The sequence below is a fragment of the Oryctolagus cuniculus genome, chromosome 21 (assembly GCF_051225735.1).
Source record: "Oryctolagus cuniculus isolate XC-2025 breed Fujian yellow rabbit chromosome 21, ASM5122573v1, whole genome shotgun sequence".
Taxonomy (NCBI): Eukaryota; Metazoa; Chordata; class Mammalia; order Lagomorpha; family Leporidae; genus Oryctolagus; species Oryctolagus cuniculus.
In genome coordinates this window covers 26,832,572-26,857,246 of record NC_142887.1, presented here as the reverse complement: position 1 = coordinate 26,857,246, position 24,675 = coordinate 26,832,572, and the positions used below count along the sequence as shown (strand labels likewise).

At 58.6% G+C, this 24,675-nt stretch overlaps 1 protein-coding gene and 1 non-coding gene across 7 annotated transcripts in view; both read left to right on the top strand.

Annotated features, from left to right (window-relative positions):
- The window catches only part of AP1B1 (adaptor related protein complex 1 subunit beta 1), a 70,617-nt gene extending 51,442 nt beyond the window's left edge, over positions 1-19,175 (top strand). For 3 of the 6 annotated variants that reach the window (XM_089323347.1, XM_089323345.1, XM_089323346.1), the window contains exons 10-22: positions 1,374-1,489; positions 1,812-1,977; positions 7,464-7,562; positions 7,867-8,126; positions 8,579-8,780; positions 9,551-9,571; positions 10,153-10,296; positions 13,978-14,123; positions 15,588-15,717; positions 15,801-15,885; positions 16,472-16,558; positions 16,660-17,282; positions 18,050-19,175. In XM_089323347.1, coding sequence (XP_089179473.1) covers positions 1,374-1,489; positions 1,812-1,977; positions 7,464-7,562; positions 7,867-8,126; positions 8,579-8,780; positions 9,551-9,571; positions 10,153-10,296; positions 13,978-14,123; positions 15,588-15,717; positions 15,801-15,885; positions 16,472-16,558; positions 16,660-17,282; positions 18,050-18,124 — 2,154 coding nt within the window. In that variant the 3' untranslated portion in view covers positions 18,125-19,175. The remainder of the gene's footprint in view (positions 1-1,373; positions 1,490-1,811; positions 1,978-7,463; positions 7,563-7,866; positions 8,127-8,578; positions 8,781-9,550; positions 9,572-10,152; positions 10,297-13,977; positions 14,124-15,587; positions 15,718-15,800; positions 15,886-16,471; positions 16,559-16,659; positions 17,283-18,049) is intronic. The other 3 variants (XM_051826498.3, XM_051826499.3, XM_089323348.1) reach the window with 3 other exon arrangements.
- On the top strand, positions 14,478-14,574 carry LOC127484777 (small nucleolar RNA SNORD125). The gene has a single exon (XR_007911987.1). It is a non-coding gene; the product is annotated as a small nucleolar RNA SNORD125 (small nucleolar RNA).
- Positions 19,176-24,675: the final 5,500 nt, after the last annotated feature.

Sequence of the window (24,675 nt, the reverse complement as noted above, 5' to 3'; positions counted from 1 at the left end):
AATCAGAGTCAGTGGGTCCCCCGGTGGCCAGAGGTGCCTGGGACATCCGATCACTCCCAGCCCAGACCCTGAGATGCTTACTCTTATAGTCCATTCTGAGACATCTCCCCTACAAGGCTTTTATTATTTCTTTTAAAAGATTTATTTATTTATTTTGAACATCAGAGAGGGAGAGGCCGAGAGAGACAGAATCTTCCATTTGCTGGCTCACTCCCCAGATGGCCTCAATGGCCAGAGCTGGGCCAGTCAGAAGCCAGGAGCTTCTTCTGGGTCTCCCATTTGGGTGGTAGGGGCCTGAACAGTTCCACTGCTTTTCCCAGGTCATTAACAGGGAGCTGATAGGAAGTGGAACAGCCAGACTCAAACCAGCACTCTGATATGGAATGCTGGCGTTGTAGGTGGTGACTTAACCCACTAGCTACAGCACCCGCCTCCCCACCAGGCCTTCAGTGCAGTGTGGGGGAACAAGGACTGAAAGGCTGGTCCACTAGGACTTTGTGAATGCCTTCGGTCATATGAGCATGCCCTCCCCACTGCCCTTTTTCATTTCTTTCTTTTGTTTTTTTTTTTTTATTTTTTTTTTTATTTTTTTTGTTTATTTGAAAGGCAGAATTACGGCGGTAGGGGAGGGGAGGCAGAGAGAGAAAGAGATCTTTATTTGCTGGTTCACTCCCTAAATGGCCACAACAGGTGGGTCTAGGACAGACTGAAGCCAGGAGCTAGGAATTCCATCCAGTCTCCCACATGAGGGCAGGGACATGAGCCCATTTTTAGGAAATGAGAGGTGGAGGTGCTGGCGTTACGGTGCTGTGGGTCAAGCCACTGCCTGTGATGCCAGCATCCCCTGTCGGAGCCCTTATTTGAGTCCCAGCTGCTACACTCCCAGTCCAGCTCCCTGTGACCGTGCCTGGAAAGGTATTGGGGGATGGCTCAAATCCTTGGGTTCCTGCCACCCCCAAGGAAGACCTGAATGGAGTTCCAGGCTCCTGGCTTCGACCTACCCCAGCCTAGACTGTTTTGGCCATTTGGGGAGTGAACCAGCAGTTGGAAGATTCTCTCTCTCTGTTTCTCCCTCTCTCTGTCACTCTTTCAAATATACAAAAATCTGAAGAGAGGTGGGATCAGACTGGGCCCTCCCCACTCTCAGCATCTCTGCCTCTGGCTTCCTAGTCTCATTCTGTCTCCCCATGTCCCTGCCATTGCAAGACCATCATCTGGCACTGGTTCTCCCCTCCCCTGTTATCTGGGAAGAGCGTTCTCCTGTTCTCACCATGAGGAGGAGGGTGGGCAAAGAGTGGCTTGGAGCCCTTGGCCCAGGCTCTGTGGAGGTGGGGCACTGGGACCTGCCCACACTCCACTCGTCTCCTGCACAGCAATCCGCGGAACGTTGTGTGAGCACACTGCTCGACCTCATCCAGACCAAGGTCAACTACGTGGTCCAGGAAGCCATCGTGGTCATTAAGGACATCTTCCGCAAGTACCCTAACAAGTACGTGCCCACCCCTCTCAGGGAGGGCGTAGCCTGGCTGTGCCTGGTGATGGGATGTTGGGGTGGAGGGGGAAGGAGCAGCCTCTCCCCTCTTCTTACTTTGCCGTAGCAGCATCCCCAAAGGAAGCCCTGGGTTCTCCTTACTTCCCCCGAGCGGCTCTTCTGCTCCCTAGGCCAAACTAAGAGCTAACATGGAACAGATACGTCTCAAACCTCGTTTACTCACCACCTCTCAGGGTCCTGTAGGGCTACCACCTGTCTTTCCTGGCTCCTGTGGGGCCCCCTTGGGTGCTCACATGCTGGCTGTGCCCTCGTCTCCCAGATACGAGAGCGTGATCGCCACGCTGTGCGAGAACCTGGACTCCCTGGATGAGCCTGAGGCCCGTGCTGCCATGATCTGGATCGTGGGCGAGTACGCCGAGCGGATTGACAACGCGGATGAGCTGCTGGAGAGCTTCCTCGAGGGCTTCCATGACGAGAGCACCCAGGTGGGCTGCCGGGCCAGGCCAGCTCGCCCCGCAGTGGCCTGGCCTGCCCTCACAGCCGCCCCACTCACACAGCGTTGCCCGTGTGGACAGACAGGGATGTGTGGGTGCCAAATGTGGCCCCTTTCCCCACACTGCAGTAGCTCTGGGGACATGTGAGACGGTCTTGGTACGTGGGAAGGGCAGGCGGAAGTTGCTGCTTGTTTGACTTTCATGTCTGCCTGTGGACAGACAGTACATCAACCTGGTTCAGGATTGATTTCTAGAGAAGTCGCCCGCTGCTTTCCTGGCTACACCAGCTCTTCTCCCAGAGGTCACCAGTGCTCCCAATTTCTTGAAGATGTTTCCATATATCATTTCAGAATACAAAGCAGCTGATGCACAGACACGTGCAGCCTGTTGTGATTAGTCACAGCACTTGTACAATCACCGCAGACACTGAGTTGGCAAGTACTGAACCTTCTCTCATGGGAGAACTGTGGAGTCAGGTTCTCAGTCTCTGGACACGTTTTTGCCAACTAGTACATGACCTTGTTTTATGTGTGTTGGTCTTTAAAGACAGCTTATTTAGTATATATCATCGATTCACTAATACTGGACTCAGGGCTAACCGCACTGCAGCTCCCGCCTGAATGAAGCATATTGGATGCACCTGTTGCTCCACAGGGCACTCAGTGTATGTAGGCTTCTCGTGTTAGGAACTTCCCACAGCACTCGGCCCTGGATTTGGGGGCTGTTGCCAACAAGAAGCTCAGAATGGCACCAAACAGGCTGGGCCGAGGACACCTGTTTGCAGCAAGAGAGCTGAAGCAGGAAGGTGGCGTGTGGCCTGGCTCGGCCTCCGCCTAGGACCTTCCACTGCGGCAGGTGTCTTCAGACCACCACAGAAGTGCCGGCAGGATGGATCTGGGGGCTACAAAGTGCATGTTGCCAGTTAGGCAGTCGCAGCTACAGACTCTGTTCCGAGGAGTGACTGTGTGTGTGTACGTGCACACACACACACACATATATATATTTCCTAATCATTTATTTTTAAACACTACTGGCAGCATAACTAGCATATTTAAATTATTCAGGACCTTGCTTTGTTCCCTTAAAAAATATACCAGGGCCCTGCCATGATGAATTTATACTTAACTGGCCTTTGACAGATATTAGCCCTTTAAGCAGAATGGCTGTGAGCAGTAGCCCGCGTGATGCACGTCTGGGCGCCTAGAAGCAGAACGCTTGGAGCGGCGGCTGTGTGTGCTGGAGGCCCTGCAGCTGTCGCCTGGGTTCCCTGGGTGTTGAGATGGTACTGCTTTCTCCTCCCATCTCGGGCTGAAGTTGCGTGTCCTTACTTCCTCTCCTGGCGGCGTCTTCACCACTTGTTGAGCGAGGAGTAGCTCGGTGTAATTTGCCTGCATTTCTGTTACATGTGGGGTTGAGGATCTCATTTGTGTCCTCTCTTCTGTGAACTGGGCAGTCTCTTCAGGCACGGAGGCTTTTAGAAAGTCTGTCACAGGCCGGCGCCACGGCTCAATAGGCTAATCCTCCGCCTGCGGCGCTGGCACACCAGGTTCTTGTCCCAGTCGGGGCGCCGGATTCTGTCCCGGTTGCCCCTCTTCCAGGCCAGCTCTCTGCTGTGGCCCGGGAAGGCAGTGGAGGATGGCCCAAGTGCTTGGGCCCTGCACCCGCATGGGAGACCAGGAGAAGCACCTGGCTCCTGGCTTCGGATCAGCGCGGTGCACCGGCCGCAGCGGCCATTGGGGGGTGAACCAATGGAAAAAAGGAAGACCTTTCTCTCTCTGTCTCTGTCTCTCTCACTGTCCACTCTGCCTGTCAAAAAAAAAAAAGAAAAAAAAGTCTGTCCCGAGCAGAGAAATCTTAGCTGCCCCATGGGGGCCGTCATCAGTGGGTCTGAGCAGAGGCCTTGGAGTCTGAATCCACATCTCTGGGCTGCCCCTCTGGCCCAGTGACTCTGTGCTTAGCCCTTTCCCTCGCAGCCTCACTTTGCTCATGTGTAAAATGAGGATCCTAACTGGAATGCTCCACATAACGTCCTTAATACATTTCTAGCCATTGTAATCGCTGGTGAATGTTACTATCGGTGTGGGTCAAAACTGGTTTCAGACGCAAACTAGTCCAGGCCAAAACCAGGACCACATGGTTCCTGTAGCTGGCACATCCAGTGTCCCTTTCCACTGTCCTGGCTGAGGGCCTCTGACAGTGGCCTGAGGTGGCTTCTGCCTTCGATACACTCCCTTTAATGGAGACTACAGCAGGTCAGTATTTCCAGGCCTTTGAGCTTAATAACTCCTGTCATAAGAGCATTATCTCTGGGCAGTGGCAGCACGAGTCCCAGGGCCTGTGGGTGCTACCCTAGCCGGTCGCTGACTGAGGAGCCAGGTCAGAGGCCCAGATCCCAGACCTCAGTCTCTGAAAGGAACAGATAAACACAATTCGCGGAAGGAAAGCCAGCATTTCTATTACCTCAAGATAGAATAGGAGTGGGGTCAGCAGAAGCAGACGTTCACCCCCAGATCGCAGTCGTAATTCCCGCTGCCCCTCCGCCGCTGCCGCGCGCCTCCAGGTTGCCTTCGCCCGCGGCTGTAGCCTCTTCTCCCAGTGTCTGAGGAGCAGAGCTGGGCCTGCGGTGGTCTCAGGGACTCCGGGGTTCCTGCCCCGCAGGGCCGTGTTAGAGTAGATCCCGAGCATCCTCCCCCGCTCAGCTGAGCGCTGAAGAGCCAGGGTCCGAGAAGTCAGAGAGGAAACAGCCAGGGGCCTGGTGCAGTTGAGAAGGAGCAGAGCTCTGAAGTTTGAACCCAGGCTCCTCCCCTCTTGCTTGCCACCCTGTCTCTGTGCCTGGTACAGGATTCCTGCAAAGGTGACTGGCTGCCGTGAGTGACGTGCCCACCCCAGTGCTTGGCAGATGGTCCGTTACTAACTGCCTGCCTGCTCCCTGTGCCAGCTGGGTCTACAGCAGTGTGACGGTCTTCTAAAGAGCCCTTGTCTGTGCTTTGCAGTTAGGGAGCTCGTGCTGGGTTGCCTCTTTGAACCTCATCCTTGGCTCCTACGCCTCTTTGGCCATGGCAGGGAGGTCCATCAGCCCCCTGCGACTCCCTGGTCCTGCTGTCCCATCCTGTGTGAGTCCAGGGGCCGTGGCGCCCTTATTGCAGGAGGGCTGCCTGGAATAGGCAGGCTCATGGGGCATCACGTATTGGGGGAAGCTGAGCCAGGGCCCTGGGCTCTTGGCCAGAGCGCCCTGTGGCAGCAGAGACTAAGGCAGGCCTGAGTGGAAAGCCCAGAGCCTGGCTGTGATGAGGGCTTCCAGCCAGCTGGTGGAGCTCCTGCATTGGGTAGTAGGATAAGGACAGCTGCTGTGTGGGGAGCAGAGTACCCAAGAGCTGCTCTCTGTTGACTCAGGACTCTTCCTGTCAACCCTGTAAGGTTCGACACCTGTTTCGTAGATGAGGAAACCAGCTCAGAGAAGTTAAGTGACTTGTCCAGGGTCACCTGGTGGTGCGACCAGAGTGTAGAGGAGATGTGAGCCGACTCTAGTCCCAAGCAAGCTGCCCCAAGTCACCGTTTGCAAAGCTCACAAGACCCCTGTGCGCTGCTCCCACCCATGCGCCCCGCCTCTCCTTCATAGGCAGAGGGTAAATGGCTTGCTGCGGACTGCCTGGCTGGCGGCTGGTGCTAGATCCTGCCTTGGAAACAGCCAGCCTGGGACTTCTCTGTCATTGGCCCGCATGCCTCCAAGTCGTGGGGACTCTGGACCCTTTAGTCCCAGACACCGCCTGTGCCCCTCCGATCTGACTTCCGCTGTGCGGCGGGGTATGGAGCCATTGTCTCACTGCGCTCCCTGGGCGGGCACTGCTGCTGCTGAGCTTCCCGCCGCCCCTCCAGACCTGTCCTCGGCGCAGCCGCGGGCTCCTGGCGCTGCCCTGGTTCCCCAGCCTCAGATGTCCTCTTCCACGGATGAGGCTGCGGTTGGGCAGGGACTAGGTGCAGAGAATCGTTCTTGCATAGATGTTTTCTCCATCAGCAGACACGAGTGTACTGTGAGAATGTGGGCAAACGCAGTGAAAATAGAAGTTTATTTTGGGGCGAAGTAATCTTGATTTCCATGTACAATTTTTTAAATATGCATTTTCCCATAAATCTTCTAAAACCACCCCCATATTTTTGTTCTAAGATTTATTTATTGAGGCCGGCACTGTGGTGTAGCAGGTGAAGCCACAGCCTGCAGTGCCAGCATCCTATATGGGCACTGGTTCTAGTCCTGGCTGCTCTACTTCCAATCCAGCTCTCTGCTGTGGCCTGGGAAAGTAGCAGAAGATGGCACAAGTCCTTGGGCCCCTGCACCTACATAGGAGGCCCAGAAGAAGCTCCTCACTTAAGATCAGTGCAGCTCTGGCCATTGTAGCCATCCGGGGAGTGGACCAGCAGATGGAGGACCTCTCTCTCTCTCTCTCTCTTTGTCTCTGTCTCTGTCTCTCCCTGTGCCTCTCTGTAACTATTTCAAATAAATAAATAAATCTTAAAAAAAAAAAAAAGATTTATTTATTTGTTTGAAAGAGTGTTGGGGACAGAGAAAGAGATGTTCTGTGTTCTGTCTACTGGTTCATCTCCCAAGTGTCCACCACGGCCAGGGCTAAGCCAGGCTGAAGCCAGGAGCCTGGAACTCCAGCTGGGTCTCCCATACGAGTGTCAGGGGCCCAAGAACCTGAGCCATTTTCCACTGCCTTCCCAGGTGCATTCGCAGGGAGCTGAATCAGAAGTGGAACGGCTGGAACTTGAACTAGCACTCTGATGTGGGATTGCCAGCATCACAAATGGTGCTTAACCCACTATACCACAATGCTTGCCCCAGCCCTGCTATTTCTTAATTCCCTACTATGCAGCAGGCACTAAACTGGAAAGTAACTAGGGACACAGTGGTGAGTGAGACAGACAGTAGCCCTGCCCACAAGGGCATTCACCGCCATAGGACTGCCTAGAAGCTGGTAGTCGTGGGGAGGGGTGTGGGTGCTGAGGGTGGCCTCAAAAGAGCCAGGGCATGAGGTGTTAGCCAGGCTGAGGAGGCAGAGAGAGGCACATCCAGGTGAAAGACTGGGGCGGCAGCAGAAGCTCCACCCTGTGGTGCCAGCACAGCTCCCCATGGTGGCCTGGCCCCGCGGGCCTGTCGGCAGAAGGAAACCAGCCCACAGCCTGTGAGGTTGCAAGCTTCTCCTGGTGTTCTGTGGCCTGGGCGACACACCACCTCGCAGCCTTTCTGGGTCTGCCAGGTGCAGTGCTCAGCTTCTTCCCGAGCAGAGGGTGTCAAGGCTGAGCTGCTTGGTCGCAGCCACACCCTGCAGGCATCCGCAGTGCTCCAGGGCCAACCCCAAACCTAGAAAAGCTCTTCTGACTCGCAGCATCTGTGAAGCTCCTCTCTCCCCTGGCCACTCTGCACGTGAAGCCGCGCGTCTGCCTCCTGCTCACCTCTGTCCTCCCCCGACACACAGGTGCAGCTGCAGCTGCTGACAGCCATCGTGAAGCTGTTTCTGAAGAAGCCAACAGAGACGCAGGAGCTCGTGCAGCAGGTCCTCAGCTTGGCCACCCAGGTGGGTGCTGTGCAGCTCTCGCTGCAGCAGAGTCCGCAGTTCCAGGAGCCAGATCTGTGAGCCGTTCCCTGCCCTGGCGTCTTTGGAGGGTTTGTTGCCAGCGTAATACAGGACCCCGGCCCTGAGAGCTCAGAGTCACAGATGAGAATGGAGCAGGGTCAGTGGTGAGGCTGAGGTAGACTGCAGGAGGGGCGGGCGTCCCACTGTCACACCTAGACAGGGGGCTGCAGGAGGTCTTCTCGCCTCCCCTCACCCCGTTGCCCTGCTCCACGTTCATGGGCTTCTCTTCCCCCCAACCCCCAAGGATTCGGACAACCCAGATCTGCGGGACCGGGGCTACATCTACTGGCGCCTGCTTTCCACGGACCCCGTGGCCGCCAAGGAGGTTGTGTTGGCCGAGAAGCCGCTCATCTCGGAAGAGACAGACCTCATCGAGCCCACGCTGCTGGACGAACTCATCTGCTACATCGGCACGCTGGCCTCCGTCTACCACAAGCCGCCCAGTGCCTTCGTGGAGGGGGGCCGGGGCGTGGTGCACAAGAGCCTGCCGCCCCGCACCGCCTCGTGAGTGAGATCGGCAGCAGTGGGCAGCAGTCGAGGGAGACTGACTTGCAACCTTGTACCTAGTGCTCCCTACACACAGGATGTCACAGGTGGCCTCCTAGGACCCTTACAGTGGCTCTGGGAGAGAAGAGCGGTTGTAGGAAGCTTGCGTGGGTGGCCCAGGGCCCTGTTCTCACTGTTGCCCTGGGTGGCCCAGTCCTATGGGCATTGGGGACTGACATCTAGTTTTCTGCATTGCACAGGCCCAGGGCAGGAACACAGGGAACCTCCCCCTTCACTCATCCCCAGGGGGCCCTGAAAGATGCAGGAAGAAACCAGAGGCAGAAGGGCTGTAAAGACAGGGATGGGCTTGTGGGAGTTGGGGAGCCCCATGCCTGTTCTGGCGGGGATGCCTGAGGCAGGGTCTCTGACTTAGCTGAGACAGCTGACCCTCACCCTTCCGTGTCTGGCAGGAGTGAGAGTACTGAAAGCCCCGAGACAGCCCCTGCCGGAGCACCCCCTGGTGAGCAGCCAGATGTCATCCCCACGCAGGGCGACCTGCTAGGTGACCTCCTCAACCTGGACCTCGGCCCCCCGGTGAGCGGCCCACCCCTGGCCACCTCCTCAGTGCAGATGGGAGCCGTGGATCTTCTTGGCGGTGGCCTCGACAGCCTGGTATGTCCTGGGCCCCCTCTGGGAGATGTTTGATCCTGACCTGCAGAGGAGCAGTCCTTGAGCACCACCCCCTCTGGCCAGGCACCCACAAAATGCCTTGGGTGTTACAGGGTCCTTACCACCTGCCCTCCGTGGAGATCATTAGCTTCCTGCTTACGGATGAGAAAGCTGAGGCCTCGGAGATCAGGCAACCTTCCTCCCAGATAGCTGCACAGTGTAGACAGGATTCAACCCTCCCATTGGACCTGGGTCAGCGGTGGGGACGGGGCCTTCCTAGCCCCTTCCTTCAATTCTGGCTGCTCAGTTGCCTTTGCCCTGTAAGGCTGGGATGTTTCTGTCTTTGAGGATCCAGACCTGTGTCCACTCACCATTGGGCTGTACCAGCTGGTGACAGCAGCCCAGCCAGGCCCATCTGAGAGAAGCCCAGGAGAAGCAGAGACAGGGAGTGGTGAGACGGGGGCTTTTCTGAGCCCAAGGAGGGGGCAGCCAGTTTGTTCTGTTGGCCACAATAAGCTCAGGTCCCCAAAGCTGCAGCCCATGGGCAGCAGACCAGCAACCAGTGCTGTTAGGGAAGGGGTATGATGGAGGATGGGGGGGGTGAAGCCCCGGGGGCAGCGGCCTTCAGAGAGTCTGGCTTTGTACCAGACCCATCCCAGGTGGAGCTGCGGTTAACTAACTCTTTCCCTCTCTCTCATCTCTATGTCGTCTTCCCTGGCTTCTCTCTGCATGTCGCTGCCTGTTCTCTTCACCCTGCCTGCTTCTGCTTGGAGATGGGGGATGAGCCTGAAGGGGTATGGTTCAACCCCGTGTCGCCAAGTCTTCTCCCTGCTCCTCCTGAGAGTGCTGGCCCAGGGGCAGATGATGTCGGAGCAGCCACTCGCCTGGCCTTTGGTCTGGCGTCTGGGCAGCCTCTGCTTTGACCATCTGGCACCCAGCTGCCATGGAGCCCCCATACCCGTAGATTCGGTGCCCTCTCATAACAAGTTGCCACCGGCCCTCCCAGTCCCTGCAGCCCTGCTCTGACCTCCTGGAGTCAGAGCCCCATCTGCCCAGCACAGTGCCACCCAGTGGTGTGTCACACATCCCTCAGTTTCCTCCTTTGACCCTTGAGCTGTTAGCGGGGAGCATCCCCAGCCCTTCCACAGAGATCACCCTCAAGGCTCCAGGCTTGCAAGGGATGGGGTGCTCAGCCTGTCTCCTCCGCCTCCCTTACCCTATCTTGTTTCTTTGCCACTCGGAGTTGATGTCAGGGCTGTCCTGTCCCCAGCCCCACTCCCACTGTTCTCTCAAGAGCCGAGTGGCTCTGCTTCTCCTGGGACTTTGATGCCACTCCTCTGGTATCTGCCTCTGACCCTTCACCCCTCCTTTCCAGATTGGGGGCACCAACTTTGCAGCACCCCCCACCGCAGCAGCACCAGCCAGTCTCGGAGCTCCCATTGGCAGTGGCCTGAGTGATCTCTTTGACCTGACCAGTGGCGTGGGCAGCCTCTCAGGATCCTACGTGGCCCCCAAAGCAGTAAGAACCTCAGCTCCTCATCCTGGGAGCACAGAGACGTTCTGGACACAGACACGGGGCTCCCTAAGCGATCTGTGTGTGGATTTGGCTCAGACCAGTGCTCACGCGGGAAGTGGGTGATGGGAGTCCAGGGGAAGAGGAACTAAGTCAGGTGTTGGGGAGGCAGGGCTCCAGGCCCAGGGCACAGCTTAGCGGGGAGACCCGGAGGTGAGGGAGAGCCCGCCTTGAGAGAGGGACCGAGTTGCCAGTGCCATCAGCCCCCATCCTGGCTGCATGGTCCATTCACACACAGAATCCAGAGTAATGCTGTGCTGTTCTCCATCAAGACAGCATGAAAGGAAGAGAACCCAGCTCGGATTTCTGTGTTAGCACTGGGGCTGCAGCAGCTGGGTGCGGTGCAGAGCGCAGTGCCAGTAGTTTGACGTGGTGACTGACCTGTCAGTGAAGTTCTGAGCAAGACCAAGAGCAGGCTGCCCAGGACTTACGCTCTGCAAGATTTCAGGGCGCCTTGAAACCTCACGGAAGGTGCTCCAAGAGTGCAGGACAGTGCTTGTTGTGAGGGCCATTGTGCCCATGACAAAACCCAGCCTCCCTGACTCTCTGTCCCACAACCTGGTGCCCCTCCCATCACACCTCCTGAAAATGCCCCACACATGCCCACTGTACTACAGAGGCAGCACCACACCTGGGAGTCCTGGCCAGACGGCAGGTTAGCGAGGTGAATGCCGGGACAGTGGCCGGGGCGAGGCTAGCGCATTTGCTCTTGACCCTGCGTTGCTGGGAGACTGTAAGCAGAGCACTGGAACAGTGCAGTTTGTACTTGGACCTGGCTGTGGCTCTGGGCGAGTGTGGAGCTGGCAGGAGACCGTGGAGGAATGGATGGGTGCTGCTGGTGGCCGGGACCAAGGAGGGTCTCTGGGGGTGGAGTGGAGGCTGGGCTTGAACTCCTGGGAGAGAGGAGCAGCAGGACGGGGGTGGGGGGCCGGTGCGTGGGGGCTTCTGGTTTTCTGGTTTGAGCGGTAGGTGAGAAAAGGTGCTGAGATGGGACACAGGGTGTTCCGGGGCTGAGGAAGGGCAGTTGAGTTTGGAGTGCGAGACCCTGTGGGCCTGGCATCAGTGTGGATCACATGAGCATCAGGGAATCTGCCAGAGAGGCGGGTTTGGCCAGATTCCCTCTCTCTTCTGAGGGCCCCTCCCCGGGAAGAACACTGCGTAGCTTCAGGGACACAAGGAGATACGTCACGACTGGAGAGCCGTGAGCCAGCACCTGGCCTGCTCTGCCCTGACCTCAGCCATGATGTGCTGGTGCCACCTGCAGTGGCGCCCTGCCGGGACCTGGGTCCTGAGAAGCCACGGCAGACAGCAGCTCGAATGCTAGCCGCCGGCTGCTGTGCCAGCCCTACGCTCCGTCCCACTGACTGCTCCCAGCAGCTTTAAGTGCTGCTACTCCGTCTCGTGGTTGAGAAACCGGAGTGCTTTTTGCCTGGGGTAACTGCTGGTGACAGCCTGGAACTGTGTGCAGGGTGGTGGCACAGTGTCTGCTCCGAACCCTGTGTGTCTGTGCCCGAAGTGTTTGAGAGCCACCCATGCACTCACCCGAATGCCAGCGTTGTCGGGCAGCAGGATCTGAGAGCACTGATGTTGAGCAGGGGTGGGGAGTGTACGGCCCGCGGGCTGTATGAGGCCTGGGAAACCACTTGGTCTGGCTTTGCCTAGGCAACCACAGGTGGGACTCGAAATTCAATAAATCTACAGCAGACTAATTTTTAGGTTGATCATCGTCTGTGGCCCCAAGTGATGCTGCAGGTATCCAGATGGCCCTTGGCAGAAAACATGTCCCCCACCCTGATTTAGAAGGTGTGCGTCTGTCTTTCTACACGGGATTGGTGCTACCAAGTCATGAGGCTGACCCAGGACTGTTAAAAACCCAGGATGAGTGACAGAACAGCAGAGACTCCTGCAGCCCTGTGGGTGCTGGCCATCAGCTTGTGTGTTGGTTTGAAGAGATGTCATCTCCAGTTTTTCTTAGTAGAGAGCCATGTGGGTGAAGCAGCAGTGAGCACTGGGAGTGAGGCGGGGGGTTGTGAGTCAGGAGTGATGAGTGCGGGCTGCCTGGAAGAGGAGCCCTCGCAACAACGGAAGAACCTTTCTGACCACCGCAGTCAGAGGTTCTAGCACGTGGGTGCGCTCACCCTCAGGAGCCGCAGGTGTCAGCCGTTTGTCCCTCTCCTCGGGTAAACTCATTCTCCACTCGCCCCAGGCAAGAGGGGTGCAGCTCTGTGTGACCAAGAACATTGAGTTCCTCGGGCATTTAGGTCAACACCGAGGCTGTGCGGTGAGAGTTCATTGGTTCATCCAACAAACAGAACCTGTCCTAGACTCTAGGAGCTTCCAGGTTCCCACCCACAGCCAACAGAATCAGGCACTTGTGGCTGAGGCAGGAGCAAGTCTGCCGCAGGAAAAAGGAGGCCTGGTGGGGGCAGGGCTGGGGGAGCGGGGCGGGGCAGCCAAGGTTGTAGCCTGCAGCTGGGAACTGACAGTGGGGACCCCCACCCCCACTGGTTTTTCAGGATTAGCCAAGTAAGGAGGGGTGGGAGGCATTTTCCCAGCAGAGGAGACAGTGGGTCTCAGGGGAGATGGAGGGACCAAGCCTGTGGCAGCCATTGCAGTGCTGGGAGGGGTTTCCAGGCACCGTGGTCACATTCACATTTTATGAGCTGACTGTGGCTGCTGTGGGCAGGGGAGAGAGGCTACAGATGGAGGAGGGCAGAATTGAGGCCCTCAGGGCAGGTACAGGAGCCACAGTTGACAGGACTTGGGCTGTGACTGCTGTATGTGGGTTGTTGGCGCCAGGTGCACTTTGGGAAGCTGTCAGGAGAGACCAAAGCCCTTTGACATTGCGGGGCGGGGAGTCATTGAAGGGAGAGCAAGGCCTGCAAGGCATCTGCATGTTCAGAGTGACCCAGTGCTGCCCTTTGTGGGCAGGGCTGTAATTTCTGCTGTTTGCCCTGCAAACACTCCTCAAACACTGGCTCCCACCAGGCTCCAGGCCATGGATGTCAGGACAGTGGCAGAGCCTACCCTCTGGGCCATCTGGGTGCAGGGTGCTGACCCAGAGGATCGTGACTGGGGCATGAACACGGGGAAGTGCCCGGAGACAGGCTTCCCAGAGGAGGAGGCCCTTGAGACTCGAGTGACAAGGGCAGCCAAGCAGCAGAGGGCCTGCCACACGAGGGCTCCTCCTAGGTACTGTCCTTGCTCTGACCAGTTTCTGCGATTCTGGGCCAGCCCTGCCCCCTGCACAGTACAGGCTGTGACAGCTGGGGTGCCGCCGGGCACTTCGCTCTGTCCTTGGCTTGTGCGGAGACTGGCAGGGCACACTGTCTGGTCGTCTCCTCAGCCCACTTCCCCCATATCCTTTTCTGACCATTTTCCTCTCTGACCTCGACTCTCAGAGCAGCCCTTGAGCACGCCCAGCACCTTTGCAGCGCGAGCTGCTCAGTGCGAGGCCACGGGCTCATTCTCCTCCCCTGAGGTCAGTGGTCAACCCCTAGGAAGCAAAGCAGGGTGCTCAGTCTGGGAGGCCCCTCCAGGAGAGAAAGAAAAGGGACCCTGGGGTGGGCCCTTGTGTCTGGGCCAGGACCTGGCACATGCCAGCCACCCCCCTCCCCCTTCTTGCAGGTCTGGCTCCCGGCCATGAAGGCTAAGGGGCTGGAGATCTCGGGCACCTTCACACGCCAGGTGGGCGCCATCTCCATGGACCTGCAGCTCACCAACAAGGCCCTACAGGTCATGACCGACTTTGCAATCCAGTTCAACCGCAACAGGTAAGCTCCCGAGGCCAGCCACCTGCAGGCAGGGGCTGAGGGCCCCGGGGAGCTGGAGCGGGTGGCATTGCTCACCACCCTACAGGCCGGAACTCTCTTCCCTCCATGGCCACTTTCGTGGACTCTGCAGTCCCAGAAAGAGTGGGGAGAGTGTTTCCCCAGTGGCAGCCCAGGAGCTGGCCCTTGGCAAACACCCCACCTGTCAGGAGGGTCTGTCCCCCAGTGAGCCTGCCCCTGCAGGCAGGGCCTCAGGGGTGAGCCCTGCTCCAGGCCGTCAGCCCTGCCAGGTCCCCGCACAGCGAGTGACAGGAAGGCTACCTGTCTGTACCACCGTGGGTCAGGCCAGGGCTCTGGAGACCAAGCAGCCCCTCCTGATGATCCCTCTTCCTGAGCGGCTCCAGTGATGAGCAAACTGAGCCTCTAAGAAGTTGACTGAAGGGGCTGCTTCCTCGGGGAGCCGTGGCCAGGGACACCCCCACCCTCCGGCAGACAGGGAGGCTGGGGCAGCTCCTCCCCTTCCGCTCAACAGACCCTGTCGGCCACAGACATGCTCCAGGCTGGTCACTCAGAAAAACCTGCTGGCTGGAACACTGTGCCCAGGGCTCTGGGGGTATTGTCTCACTTGAAGCAGGTGACAGCCCGTCAAGTCAGGGCCATTACCTCTGGGCTCAGGGCAGGTAGGTTGCCCCAGGTCACGCAGCAGGCAGTGGCGGAGCTCCCAGGAAAGCCTGTAGTGCGGGGCCACTGCGCGGGCCTGGGTCGCCCGCTGCTTCTCCCGCTGTGTCCCAGGCAGGCAGCTCGAGCTCTGACTCAGCACTGTCACTCACCTGTAGAGCAGACGTGGACCTGGCCCTCCTTGAGGTACACCATCTTCACCTGGAAGATGAGGCGATGTGTGCCTGTCTCTGTTTCCTGAGCTTGGGAATTGGTATCAAGTCAAATGCCAGCCTGGGCGGATGGAGCCCCCAGTCCATGCTGTGTCTGACAAGGATCTGAGTCTCCCCATTTGCTTATGTGCTGCCGTAGAGAAGCAGGGCTTTCCTGAAACTGGCCATCATGTGACCTGGCCAGTGCTGCCCTAGACAGTAAATCCCAGTGCCCGATGGGGTTCACATCCTTCCTAGGGAGTGGGTGTGGGCAGCAGAGACTTGGGCAGCCACAGAGCTTTGCCACAGGCTGTTGGTAGGAGGAAGAGCTTGTGGAGGGAGGACAGGCAGGGCCTTGCTTGTCTGAGGCTGCCCAGTGCCCCCCAGGCCAGCGTCGGCCAGCGCTGGGCTGGGCTGGGCAGAGCCTGCAGCCTGGGGCCCTTTCCTCCTGTGCCACAGCCACTGAGGGGCCTGGGAGCTCGTGAGCCTGTCCTGCCCCAGGACTGCAGCTCGGCTGAGGCAGCTTGGGGAGGAGCCCACCTGTGCCCGGTCAGCACCTGCTGCCCAGCTGTGCCTGCGGGGGCTTCTCTCTCCCTAGCTTTGGCCTGGCCCCCGCCGCCCCCCTCCAGGTCCACGCACCACTGAGCCCCAACCAGACTGTGGAGATCTCGCTGCCTCTTAACACGGTGGGCTCGGTCATGAAGATGGAGCCCCTGAACAACCTCCAGGTGGGTCCCCCCCCCGCCGTGGCAAAGGGGCATGGGTGCCGGGAGGGACGTCCTGCCTGGGGCTGACGGGCGCCTCTGCCTAGGTGGCCGTGAAGAACAACATAGACGTCTTCTACTTCAGCACCTTGTACCCTCTGCACATCCTCTTTGTGGAGGACGGGAAAATGGGTGAGTCGTGAAGGCCCCAAGCAGGGGCCAGGGCTTAGGAACCTGGCCCAGCTGGCGCTTGCCCAAGGCCTGGATGGTTTCGCCTGCCCCTTGACTGGGTCCTTGCGAAGCCTGTCCCAAGGGGCATGCCTGGCCAGCAGGTGGGCTGTGCCACACAGGGTCATCTCACTTGCAGGCTCTCCTGCCTGCTCTCAGCCTTGTCCCAGGGGTGGCAGGGACCCCAGGTCATGTCCCGTGACTGGCACTCACTGCTTTTGTACCCAGAGGCCTTAGCCATGCCCTGGGCTGCCGGGATTGTCTCTCACTTGACCCAGGAGGAAGCCCCATGAGGCAGGTGTGACTGACAGGCTGCCCTGCCCGGGCAGGAGGCCGGCATGTGGTGGGGTGGAGGTGGGCGGCAGGAAGCCCAGGGTCCCTCGGGAGCAGCTCTCGGGCCTCCTCACAGAACTGAGGGTGTGCTCGGCTTGGGGCTGTGCGGGCGCTGGTGCCCGTCCTGAATTTCAGGCGGCACACTGGACACAGGCCCATGGCCTGTTCCAGGTGGTTGAGGGGCCACGGGTTTATGAGGGTCCCCCTCACCTTCCAGACCGGCAGATGTTCCTGGCCACATGGAAAGATATCCCCAATGAGAACGAAGCCCAGTTCCAGATCAGAGACTGCCCCCTCAATGCGGGTGAGAACCCCCCAGCCCGACCTTGAGCCCTGGCTGGGCCTTGGCTGGCCCTGGGCCACTGCCCTCTGACTGGGTCCTCTCGGGTCCTCCCGACCTCACAGAGGCCGTGAGCAGCAGGCTGCAGAGCAGCAACGTCTTCACCATCGCCAAGCGGAACGTGGAGGCCCAGGACATGCTCTACCAGTCCCTGAGGCTGACCAATGGCATCTGGGTGCTGGCCGAGCTGCGCATACAGCCCGGCAACCCCAACCTCACGGTGAGCGCCCCGTGCCTACCAGGCGCCCCAGCCGGGGGCGGCTCTGATGGGGATGCTGCGCCAGGGGTCCCCCTGAGCCTGCCGCGAGCAGGAAGGCACCTTTCTAGGGAGCTTCCAGCTCAGCCCTGCCAGGTCACCCACAAAAGCCTCCAAGTGGGTCTCGGGACAGACGGTTCTGCAGGGCTGGGCCCTGTCGGGTTGCGCAGTTGGCCGCCCCGGCCCTGCTCTGGGTGCCTGAGAGCCCAGCCAGGACAGTGCTTCCTTCCCAGCAACCCCTGCTTCCAGCCTTTGACCGGGCCGGAGATGGCTTCCGCAGGCACGGATTGTCCTGGGGGCCCCGCGGCAGCGCAGGCACGGTGGGCGGCTGGGGGCTGCGGCGGTGGCTTCCGTGGTGGTAATTTGCGTTTCCCTCTGTCTGGATGCTGCATGTCCACCTTCCCTGCTGGCGCCGTGGTGCAGGACTTGGAGGTTAGCAGACTGCTTTTCTCTCTTTCTCCTCTGTCCTCCCCAGCCGTGTCTCACATGCCCCATGTCCTGGCCTGGCCCCTGTGCACCCAGCTCTTCTGTCCACACCGTCTCTTGGCCTCTCCTCACCCTGCTGCTCCCAAGCTGGCTGACCCATGGACAGGCCGTCTCTGCCCCCACGCTGTCCAGCCATGTCACCCCCTCCTTCCACGCATTCCCAGAGTCCTCCCTTCCCAGGAGACGGGGAGCCCCACTCCCAGTCACTGCCTTCAGGCCAGTGACTTTGAGTGGAAGCAGTAGGCGGCTTCTCCCTCTTTCCTGCAGTCTTAGGACTCGGTCCTCAGGCGGAGCCTACTTCCTGAGCAGGAATTTTGGGACCTGCCCCCGGGACCCTCCCCGTCTGCCTGGGAGGGAGCTGCTCACTCCTGGCCCTCTGCCCCTTCGGATTTCCTGGTGGGCTTCTGTCCTGAGGACCCCAGACCTGCAGGGGCTATGGGGGGCCAGGCACTCCCTGGCAACTCCAGCCTGTGAGTCATGCTGCCTGCCAGTAGGCTGACAGCAGGTGTGTGGGCTGCAAGTATATTTGGTCCCTGCCTGGCTGGCAACACTGGCCGCCCCCTCTGCTTTACCTCACATCTGCCTCAGCCGCCACCAGGCCTCGTGTGCACACCCCTCACTGCCATCTGGTGCCCACAGTCGGCCTGCCTCGCGGTCCCCCCCAGAGAAGAGGCCCGACGATGAGCACACACCCCCTGCCCTCTCTCCTGCAGCTGTCCCTGAAGTGTCGAGCGCCAGAGGTGTCCCAGCACGTGTACCAGGCCTATGAGACCATCCTCAAGAACTGAGGCCCGGGCAGCGCCCGCCCAACCTCCTCCCAGCTCCACGGAGGAGTCCCTGGGGGTGGCAGCTCCTCCTCGTCCTCCTCCCGAAGGAGGGGCCAGGCGGAGCTCTTGGCCACCCAGGGGGCTCCTTGGCCTTGCCTGCAGTGCTCACCAAGGGTCCTTGGAACAGGGTAGTGCCCCCCCCCCCCAAGGTGAAATGTCAGTGCACTCCTGTGCGCCCGACGCCCCTCGTGTGGCTGCTGACCTTTGGGGTCAGGTGAGGCAGGGACCAAAGGACACAGAGCTGGAGCCGAAGGGTGAGCACAGGGTCCTATCCTTGGGCTCCTGGCCCACAGCCCTGTCCAGTCTCCCCAGGGGTGATGTGAGAGGCCCCTCCACTGCCGCCTGGTGGGAGTGAGCCCTGCCGGCCTTTCCTGGGAGTTGGGATGGTCCCATGGGTCCCAGGAGAGCCGCACTGTCAGGTTCCGGGGGCCAGAGGTGCTGACAGGCAGAGCTGAGCCAGGGAGCCTGGGGCCCACAACACTCCCCCACACGCCCTCCCTGCTGGTGCCTGGCAGGTGTGTCAGACCCCAGCCCCTACCCGTCAAGACCAGGCAGGAGGCCCCAGAGCCCCACCCCAGGCTTCTGACCCCCTGCGCCCGATGCCCCACTCCAGCCTGCCCGGGTCACTGCCTATCATATGTCCCTTAGTGTCCCCTCAGCAGGCCCAGGACACCTGGAACAGAGAGGACCGGGGTGGAGGCAAGCCGGTGGCAGTGTCTCCCGGTTGGGGCTTGGGGTCCTCTTCAGTGGCCGCTGCCCCCTTCCCGCCTCCACTGTGTGTGACAGCATCGGTTCTCCTTCTGCGGTTCAATAATAAAGAGCCATTCAGCCTTTGACAACCACGGACACTTTTTTCCCCTCCACCAGCGTCACAGTTGGAAGCTGCCTCTGAGTAGGTGGGAATGGTTCTTGGCCCTGCAGTAACTGTCTAATATATCTACATAGAAAAATATATATTATATGTTTACTCTTATTTTCAAAAGGAGAAAGTGAATAAAAATGATGACATCAAGTGTGTCCCTGGCCGCTGTGTCAGGCTCTTCTGGGAGGGGTCAAAGGCTGCAGGGACTCCAGGGTCATGAGCTTGAGCTGTGCCAGCCGCCACCCTGCCTCCGGCTCTCCCTGGGCCAGCGCTTCCCTCTCTGCTGGCCTTGGGACTGACCTTGATGCTGGCCAGGAGGACTGGAGTCCCCTTCGGGTTTTCCCAAGTCCTGGCCATCTGGGAGGCACACGGGAATGGCAGGACGTGCTCTGATCAGAGGGCAGCTGCAGGAGACCTGGGCCAGTGGCCACTGAGATCGGCTGGGGTGGCCCCAGCCTGGTGCTGGTCTGGCCCAGGGCAGGGCAGCCAGAGCCCTGGCAGCACTCTGCTGGCCCAGCTACCTCCTGCCTCGGGGGGCTTCAGCCTGCTTCTGTGGGTGGTCCTGATGCCCCTCAGCCCGTTCCAGCCCCAGCTGCTCCCCCGAGTTGTGTCTGTGCTCAGCCCCTGGCCCTTCTCACCGGAGACACTGCTGTCTTCCACCGGCGGCTGGGAGAAGACAACTGGCCTCTCCTGCCAGGCCATGTGCAGGGGCACCTGCGCCACCTCTTAACCCTGGGCTGTTGCTGTGCCGCCCTGGGGACCCCAGCGTCTCACACCCACCAAGGCTCTGGTCTTGACTCGGCTGAACATCCATTCTCAGAAGGTCCTGTGATCACAGCTGGAGTCCCCTGCCCTGCCAGGGCATGTGACGGGCAGGGTGAGCATTGTCACCCTGGCCTGTGCCACCTGCCTGCCCTCACCCACACACCCGGGGAGCAGCTGCCAGCTCAGTCACTGGGGGCCTGGCTCTTCTTGTCCCCACCCTCCACCACTGCAGCCAGAAGAGGAAATACGGGCAAGCCGGATGCCCAGGATAAGCTGTCTGAGGGAAGGGTAGGCGGCAGCGCTGGGGGTGTGGGAGAGCAGTGGAAGGTGGCCCAACTGTTGAGGCCTCTGCACCTGTGTGGAGAAGCTCCTGGCTCCAGCCTGGCTCAATCCCAGCCATTGTGGCCATCTGGGGAGTGGACCAGCAGATGGAAAACCTGTCTCCTTTCTCTGTAAGTCTGCCTTTCAGATAAATGTACTTAGGGGGAGGGGAATGAGGAAGTAGGCACCATACCCGGATCTTGCCATGTCCAAGGGTCAGGGAAGTGAGCACACGGCCTCCCTTGGGGGCCCAGCTCTGGTCCTCCAGCTTTCCTGTCGTGGGGCACTCCCTGGCCCTCCTGTCAGCTCAGGAGCTGCCCTGGCTTTGTTGGGCAGCTTCTCCAGCGTCCAGGCCTGAGGGTTGCCCCAGTGCAGGACGGCCGAGGCCTGTGGCCTGACCGCATTCACTTTTGTTGGTCTCCTGCGACCAACTTGTATTTGTGGAATGATGGGATCGCGGTGAGGTCCGCTGTGCACGAGACAGGGTCCTCACCCCTCCCTCCCTCCATTTCCCCCCCAAGAGGCCACGATTATTGCTAGATTTTGGGATCCTCCCAAGAATATTCTGTGCCTGTGTATAAGTGGATCCCTGTAGGTCCTTGGTGAACCACTATCACCAAAACAGAAACTTCAGAAAGGCAGAGTTGGAGGGAGGGACAGAGAGCTCTCTGCTGGTTCACTCCCCAAATGGCTGTAACAGCCAGGCCTGGGCCAGGCAGAAGCCAGAGGCCTGGAGCTGTATCCTGGTCTCCCACATGGCTGCCGGGCCCAAGCGCTTGGGCCATCTGCTGCTGCTTTCCCAGGTGCATTAGCAGGGAGATAATCAGAAATGGAGCAGCCAGGACATGAACCAGATTTATTTGAAAGAGGTCTTCCATCTGCTGGTTCACTCCCCCAAATGCTCGAAAGAGCTGAGGTTGGACAGGCTGGAGCCAGGAGGCGGGGACTCCATCCCCACCTCCCGTGTGGCAGGACGCAAATACCTAAGCTATCATCTGCCTCCCAGGCACCTTAACAGGAAACTGGTTCAAAAGTGGAGGAGCAGGGCCAGCGCTGTGGTGTAGTGGGTAAAGCCACCGCCTGCAGTACTGGCATCTCATATGGGCGCCGGTTCAAGTCCCCATGGCTCCACTTCTGATCTGGCTCTCTGTTATGGCCTGGGGAAGCAGAAGAAAATGGCCAAGTGCTTGGGCCCCTGCACCTGCGTGGGAGATCTGGAAGAAGCTCCGGGCTCCTGGCTTCAGACCGGCACAGCTCTGGCCGTTGCAGCCAGTTGGGGAGTGAACCAGCAGATGGAAGACCTCTCTGTCTCTCTGCCTCTCCTCTCTGTGTACCTCTGACTTTCAAATAAATAAATAAATAAATCTTAAAAAGAAAGTGGAGGAGCAAGAACTCAAAACGGGCACTGCGATCAGGGAAGCAGATGTCCCAAGCGTTGGCTTAGCCAGGTGTGGCACGGCACCTGCCCCAGCTGGGGACTTCTGAAGTCTGCTCCTGGGCGCAGACCAGCTGAAGTGTCATGCCCGAGAGCAGAGCGGCTCCAGAGCGCTCGTTTTTTGGTGGTAGTTCTTGCTTTGAAAAATAATGCATTCGCAGGGTTCAAAGTCCAAAAGGCAATAAAGGGTGGGCATGACATCCTATCCCTTTCCCTCATTCTCTGCCCCGCATCAAGGATTCCGATGCCATTGTCCAAAGAGACTGGTGTCTAACAGAATTCTGACCCCTTACTCATAAATGGTAGCATGGAATGCACACTGTTCTCACTGCACTTAGATCTCAGAGGTCTTCCCATTATTTTTAAAGATTTATTTGTTTGAAAGAGTTACAGAGAGAAGCAGAGGCAGAGAGAGATCTTCCATTTGATTCACTTCCCAAATGCCCGCAATGGCCAGAGCTGTGCTGATCCAAAGCCAGGAGCCAGGAGCTTCTTCTGGGTCAACAACATGGGTGCGGGGGTCCCAGGACTTGGGCCATCTTCAGCTGCTTTCCCAGGCCATAGCAGAGAGCCGGATCGGAAGTGGAGCAGCCGGGACTCGAACCGGCGCCCGTATTGGATGCCAACTCTGCAGGCAGTAGCTTTATCTGCTATGCCACAGTGCCAACCCCTTGCCATTATTTTTAATCCATTACAGAAAATGACCTCATATCTTTAAAAAAAAATTTTTTTTTTTTTAATTTGAGAGGCAGGCAGGCAGAACTCCCTGTGCACTCATTCACCCCCAGATGTCTGCAGTGGCTGGGGCTGGGCCAGGTGGAAGCCAGACTCCATGCAGGTCTCCTGGGGGGTGGTAGCAACCCTGCTGCTTGAACAGACACGCAGGTGCAGGGGCCCAAGGACTTGGGCCACATTCCACTGCTTTCCCAGGCCATAGCAGAGAGCCAGATCGGAACCTGGAGTCTGGAATGGGGCAGAGTTGGGACTTGAAAGTATACAATCGGATGTAGGACATGGGCACCTGGACCACCAGGCCAAATGCCCACCCCGTCGTGCCTTTCTGCAACTGCTGTGTGGTGTTCCATCGAATGGCAGAGCCGTGGTGGACCAGTTGCCAGTGGTGTCCACTGAATTACTTCCAAGGCATCCCCAGTACAAGTGACACTGCAGGAATAGCCTTGGTGACGAGCTCTCCGTGGAGAGAAATGTCTCGGCTGGAAGTTCTGGGTCAGAGGCAGGCATTTGTCATTTTGACAGCTGCTGCCAAAGCCTTACACTCCCGGCCAGGCATGAGGGCTTTCCTGTGCGCTCACGCCCCCAGCACACATTGACACGGACAGGTGAGAAATCATATCTTAGTGTGTTTTCTTTAAAAGATTTATCTGGGGTCTGGCGCTGTGGCATTGTGGGTTGAGCCACCACCACCTGCCACACGCATCCCATGTCGGAGCGCCAGATTGAGTACTGCCAGCTCCACTTCAGTCCAGCTCCTTGCTGGACAGCAGTGATGGCTCACGGGCTCAGCCCCTGCCACCCATGTGAGAGGCCTGGGTGGAGCTCCCGGCTCCTGGCTTTGGCCTGGCCCAGCCCTGGCTGTTGTGGGCATTTGCGTAGTGAACCAGTGAGTGCAAGTTTTTTTTTTTTTTCTCTCTCTTGCTCTCCCACTTCTTAAAAATAAATAAATCCTTGTGTAAAAAATGTATTTGAAAGGCAGAGTGACACAGAGAGGGAGGGAGAGACAAAGATCTTCATTTTGCTGGTTCACTCCACAACAGCCAGGCCTGGGCCAGACCAAAGCCAGGAGCCAGGAACTCCAGCCAGGTCTCCCACGCCAGTGGCAGGGGCCCGAGGACTTGGGACGTGCCCCGCGGCCTCTCAGGGTGCATTACCAGGAGGCTGAGCGGGAGGCAGAGGCGGCATAGGAACCCTGGCCCTCTAACGTGGGACGTGGCGTCCCGAGCAACAGCTTCACCTGCTGTGCCCCAAACGCCGCCCCCTCACTGTGCCCCAGAGGTGCCGGAGCCTCTTGCGAGCCCGTGCGCCGCCTGCCTGTGTCTGCGGGTTCGGTGCCTGGTCCCTGCTCCTTTGCTTCCTGCCTTGGTATCTCTGCCCATTTTGTGACCCCCTCTTCCACTCTGAAATTGTTGCCTTACATGTCCTAAGTGTGATTTTCTTCTCACCCCTCCTCGCTGGCGCTCGTCGGATCTTGCTTTCAGCATTCCATCCTGCTCCATCTGGCCTTTCGGTAGGGTGGAGGTTGGGATCCAGCCTCCCCTCTCCCCAGATGGTCCCCAGTTGTCTCCGCAGCACCTACTGAATAATTCATCTCTCCACGATCTGAAATGCCGCTTGTGTCACACACGCAGTTCCCACATGTATTTGGGTGCCTTTCGGAGTCTCTTCTGTACCCGAGAATCTGTTCAGTGCCTTCTGCCTCTAAAAAAGGCTTTTGTGTTTGGTGACTTGCAGTGGCTTCCTGTTCCCCCTCTTACTCCCTCTCTCTGTCCCTTTTTTTTTTTTTTTAGATGTATTTATTTATTTGAAAGGCAGAGTTACAAGGAGAGGAGAGAGAAAGAGACAGAGCTTCCATCCACTGGTTCTCTTCCAAATGGCCGCAACTGTCAGGGCTGAGCCAGGTCGAAGCCAGGGGCCAGGAGCTTCCTCCAGGTCTCGCATGTGAGTAACAGGGACCCAATCGCTTGGCCCATCTTCCACTGCTTTCCCAGGCACATTAGCAGGGAGCTGGATCAGAAGTGGAGCAGGGGCCAGCGCTGTGGCGTAGTGGGTAAAGCCGCCGCCTGCAGTGCCAGCATCCCACATGGGCGCCAGTTCGAGTCCTGGCTGGTCCACCTCCAATCCAGCTCTCTGCTATGGCCTGGGAAAGCAGTGGAAGATGGCCCAAGTCCCTTGGCCCCTGTACCTGTGTGAGAGACCCAAAAGAAGCTCCTGGCTCCGGATAAGCGCAGCTCCAGCCATGGCGGCGGTGTTTGGGGAGTGAACCAGCAAATAAAAAATCTCTCTTACCTCTCTCTCTCTTTGCCTCAGCCTCTCTGTACCTCTGCCTTTCAGATAAATAAATTAAAAAAAAAAAAATAGAGGCTAATGTGGGCCTACTTGGTCCTTTCTCTT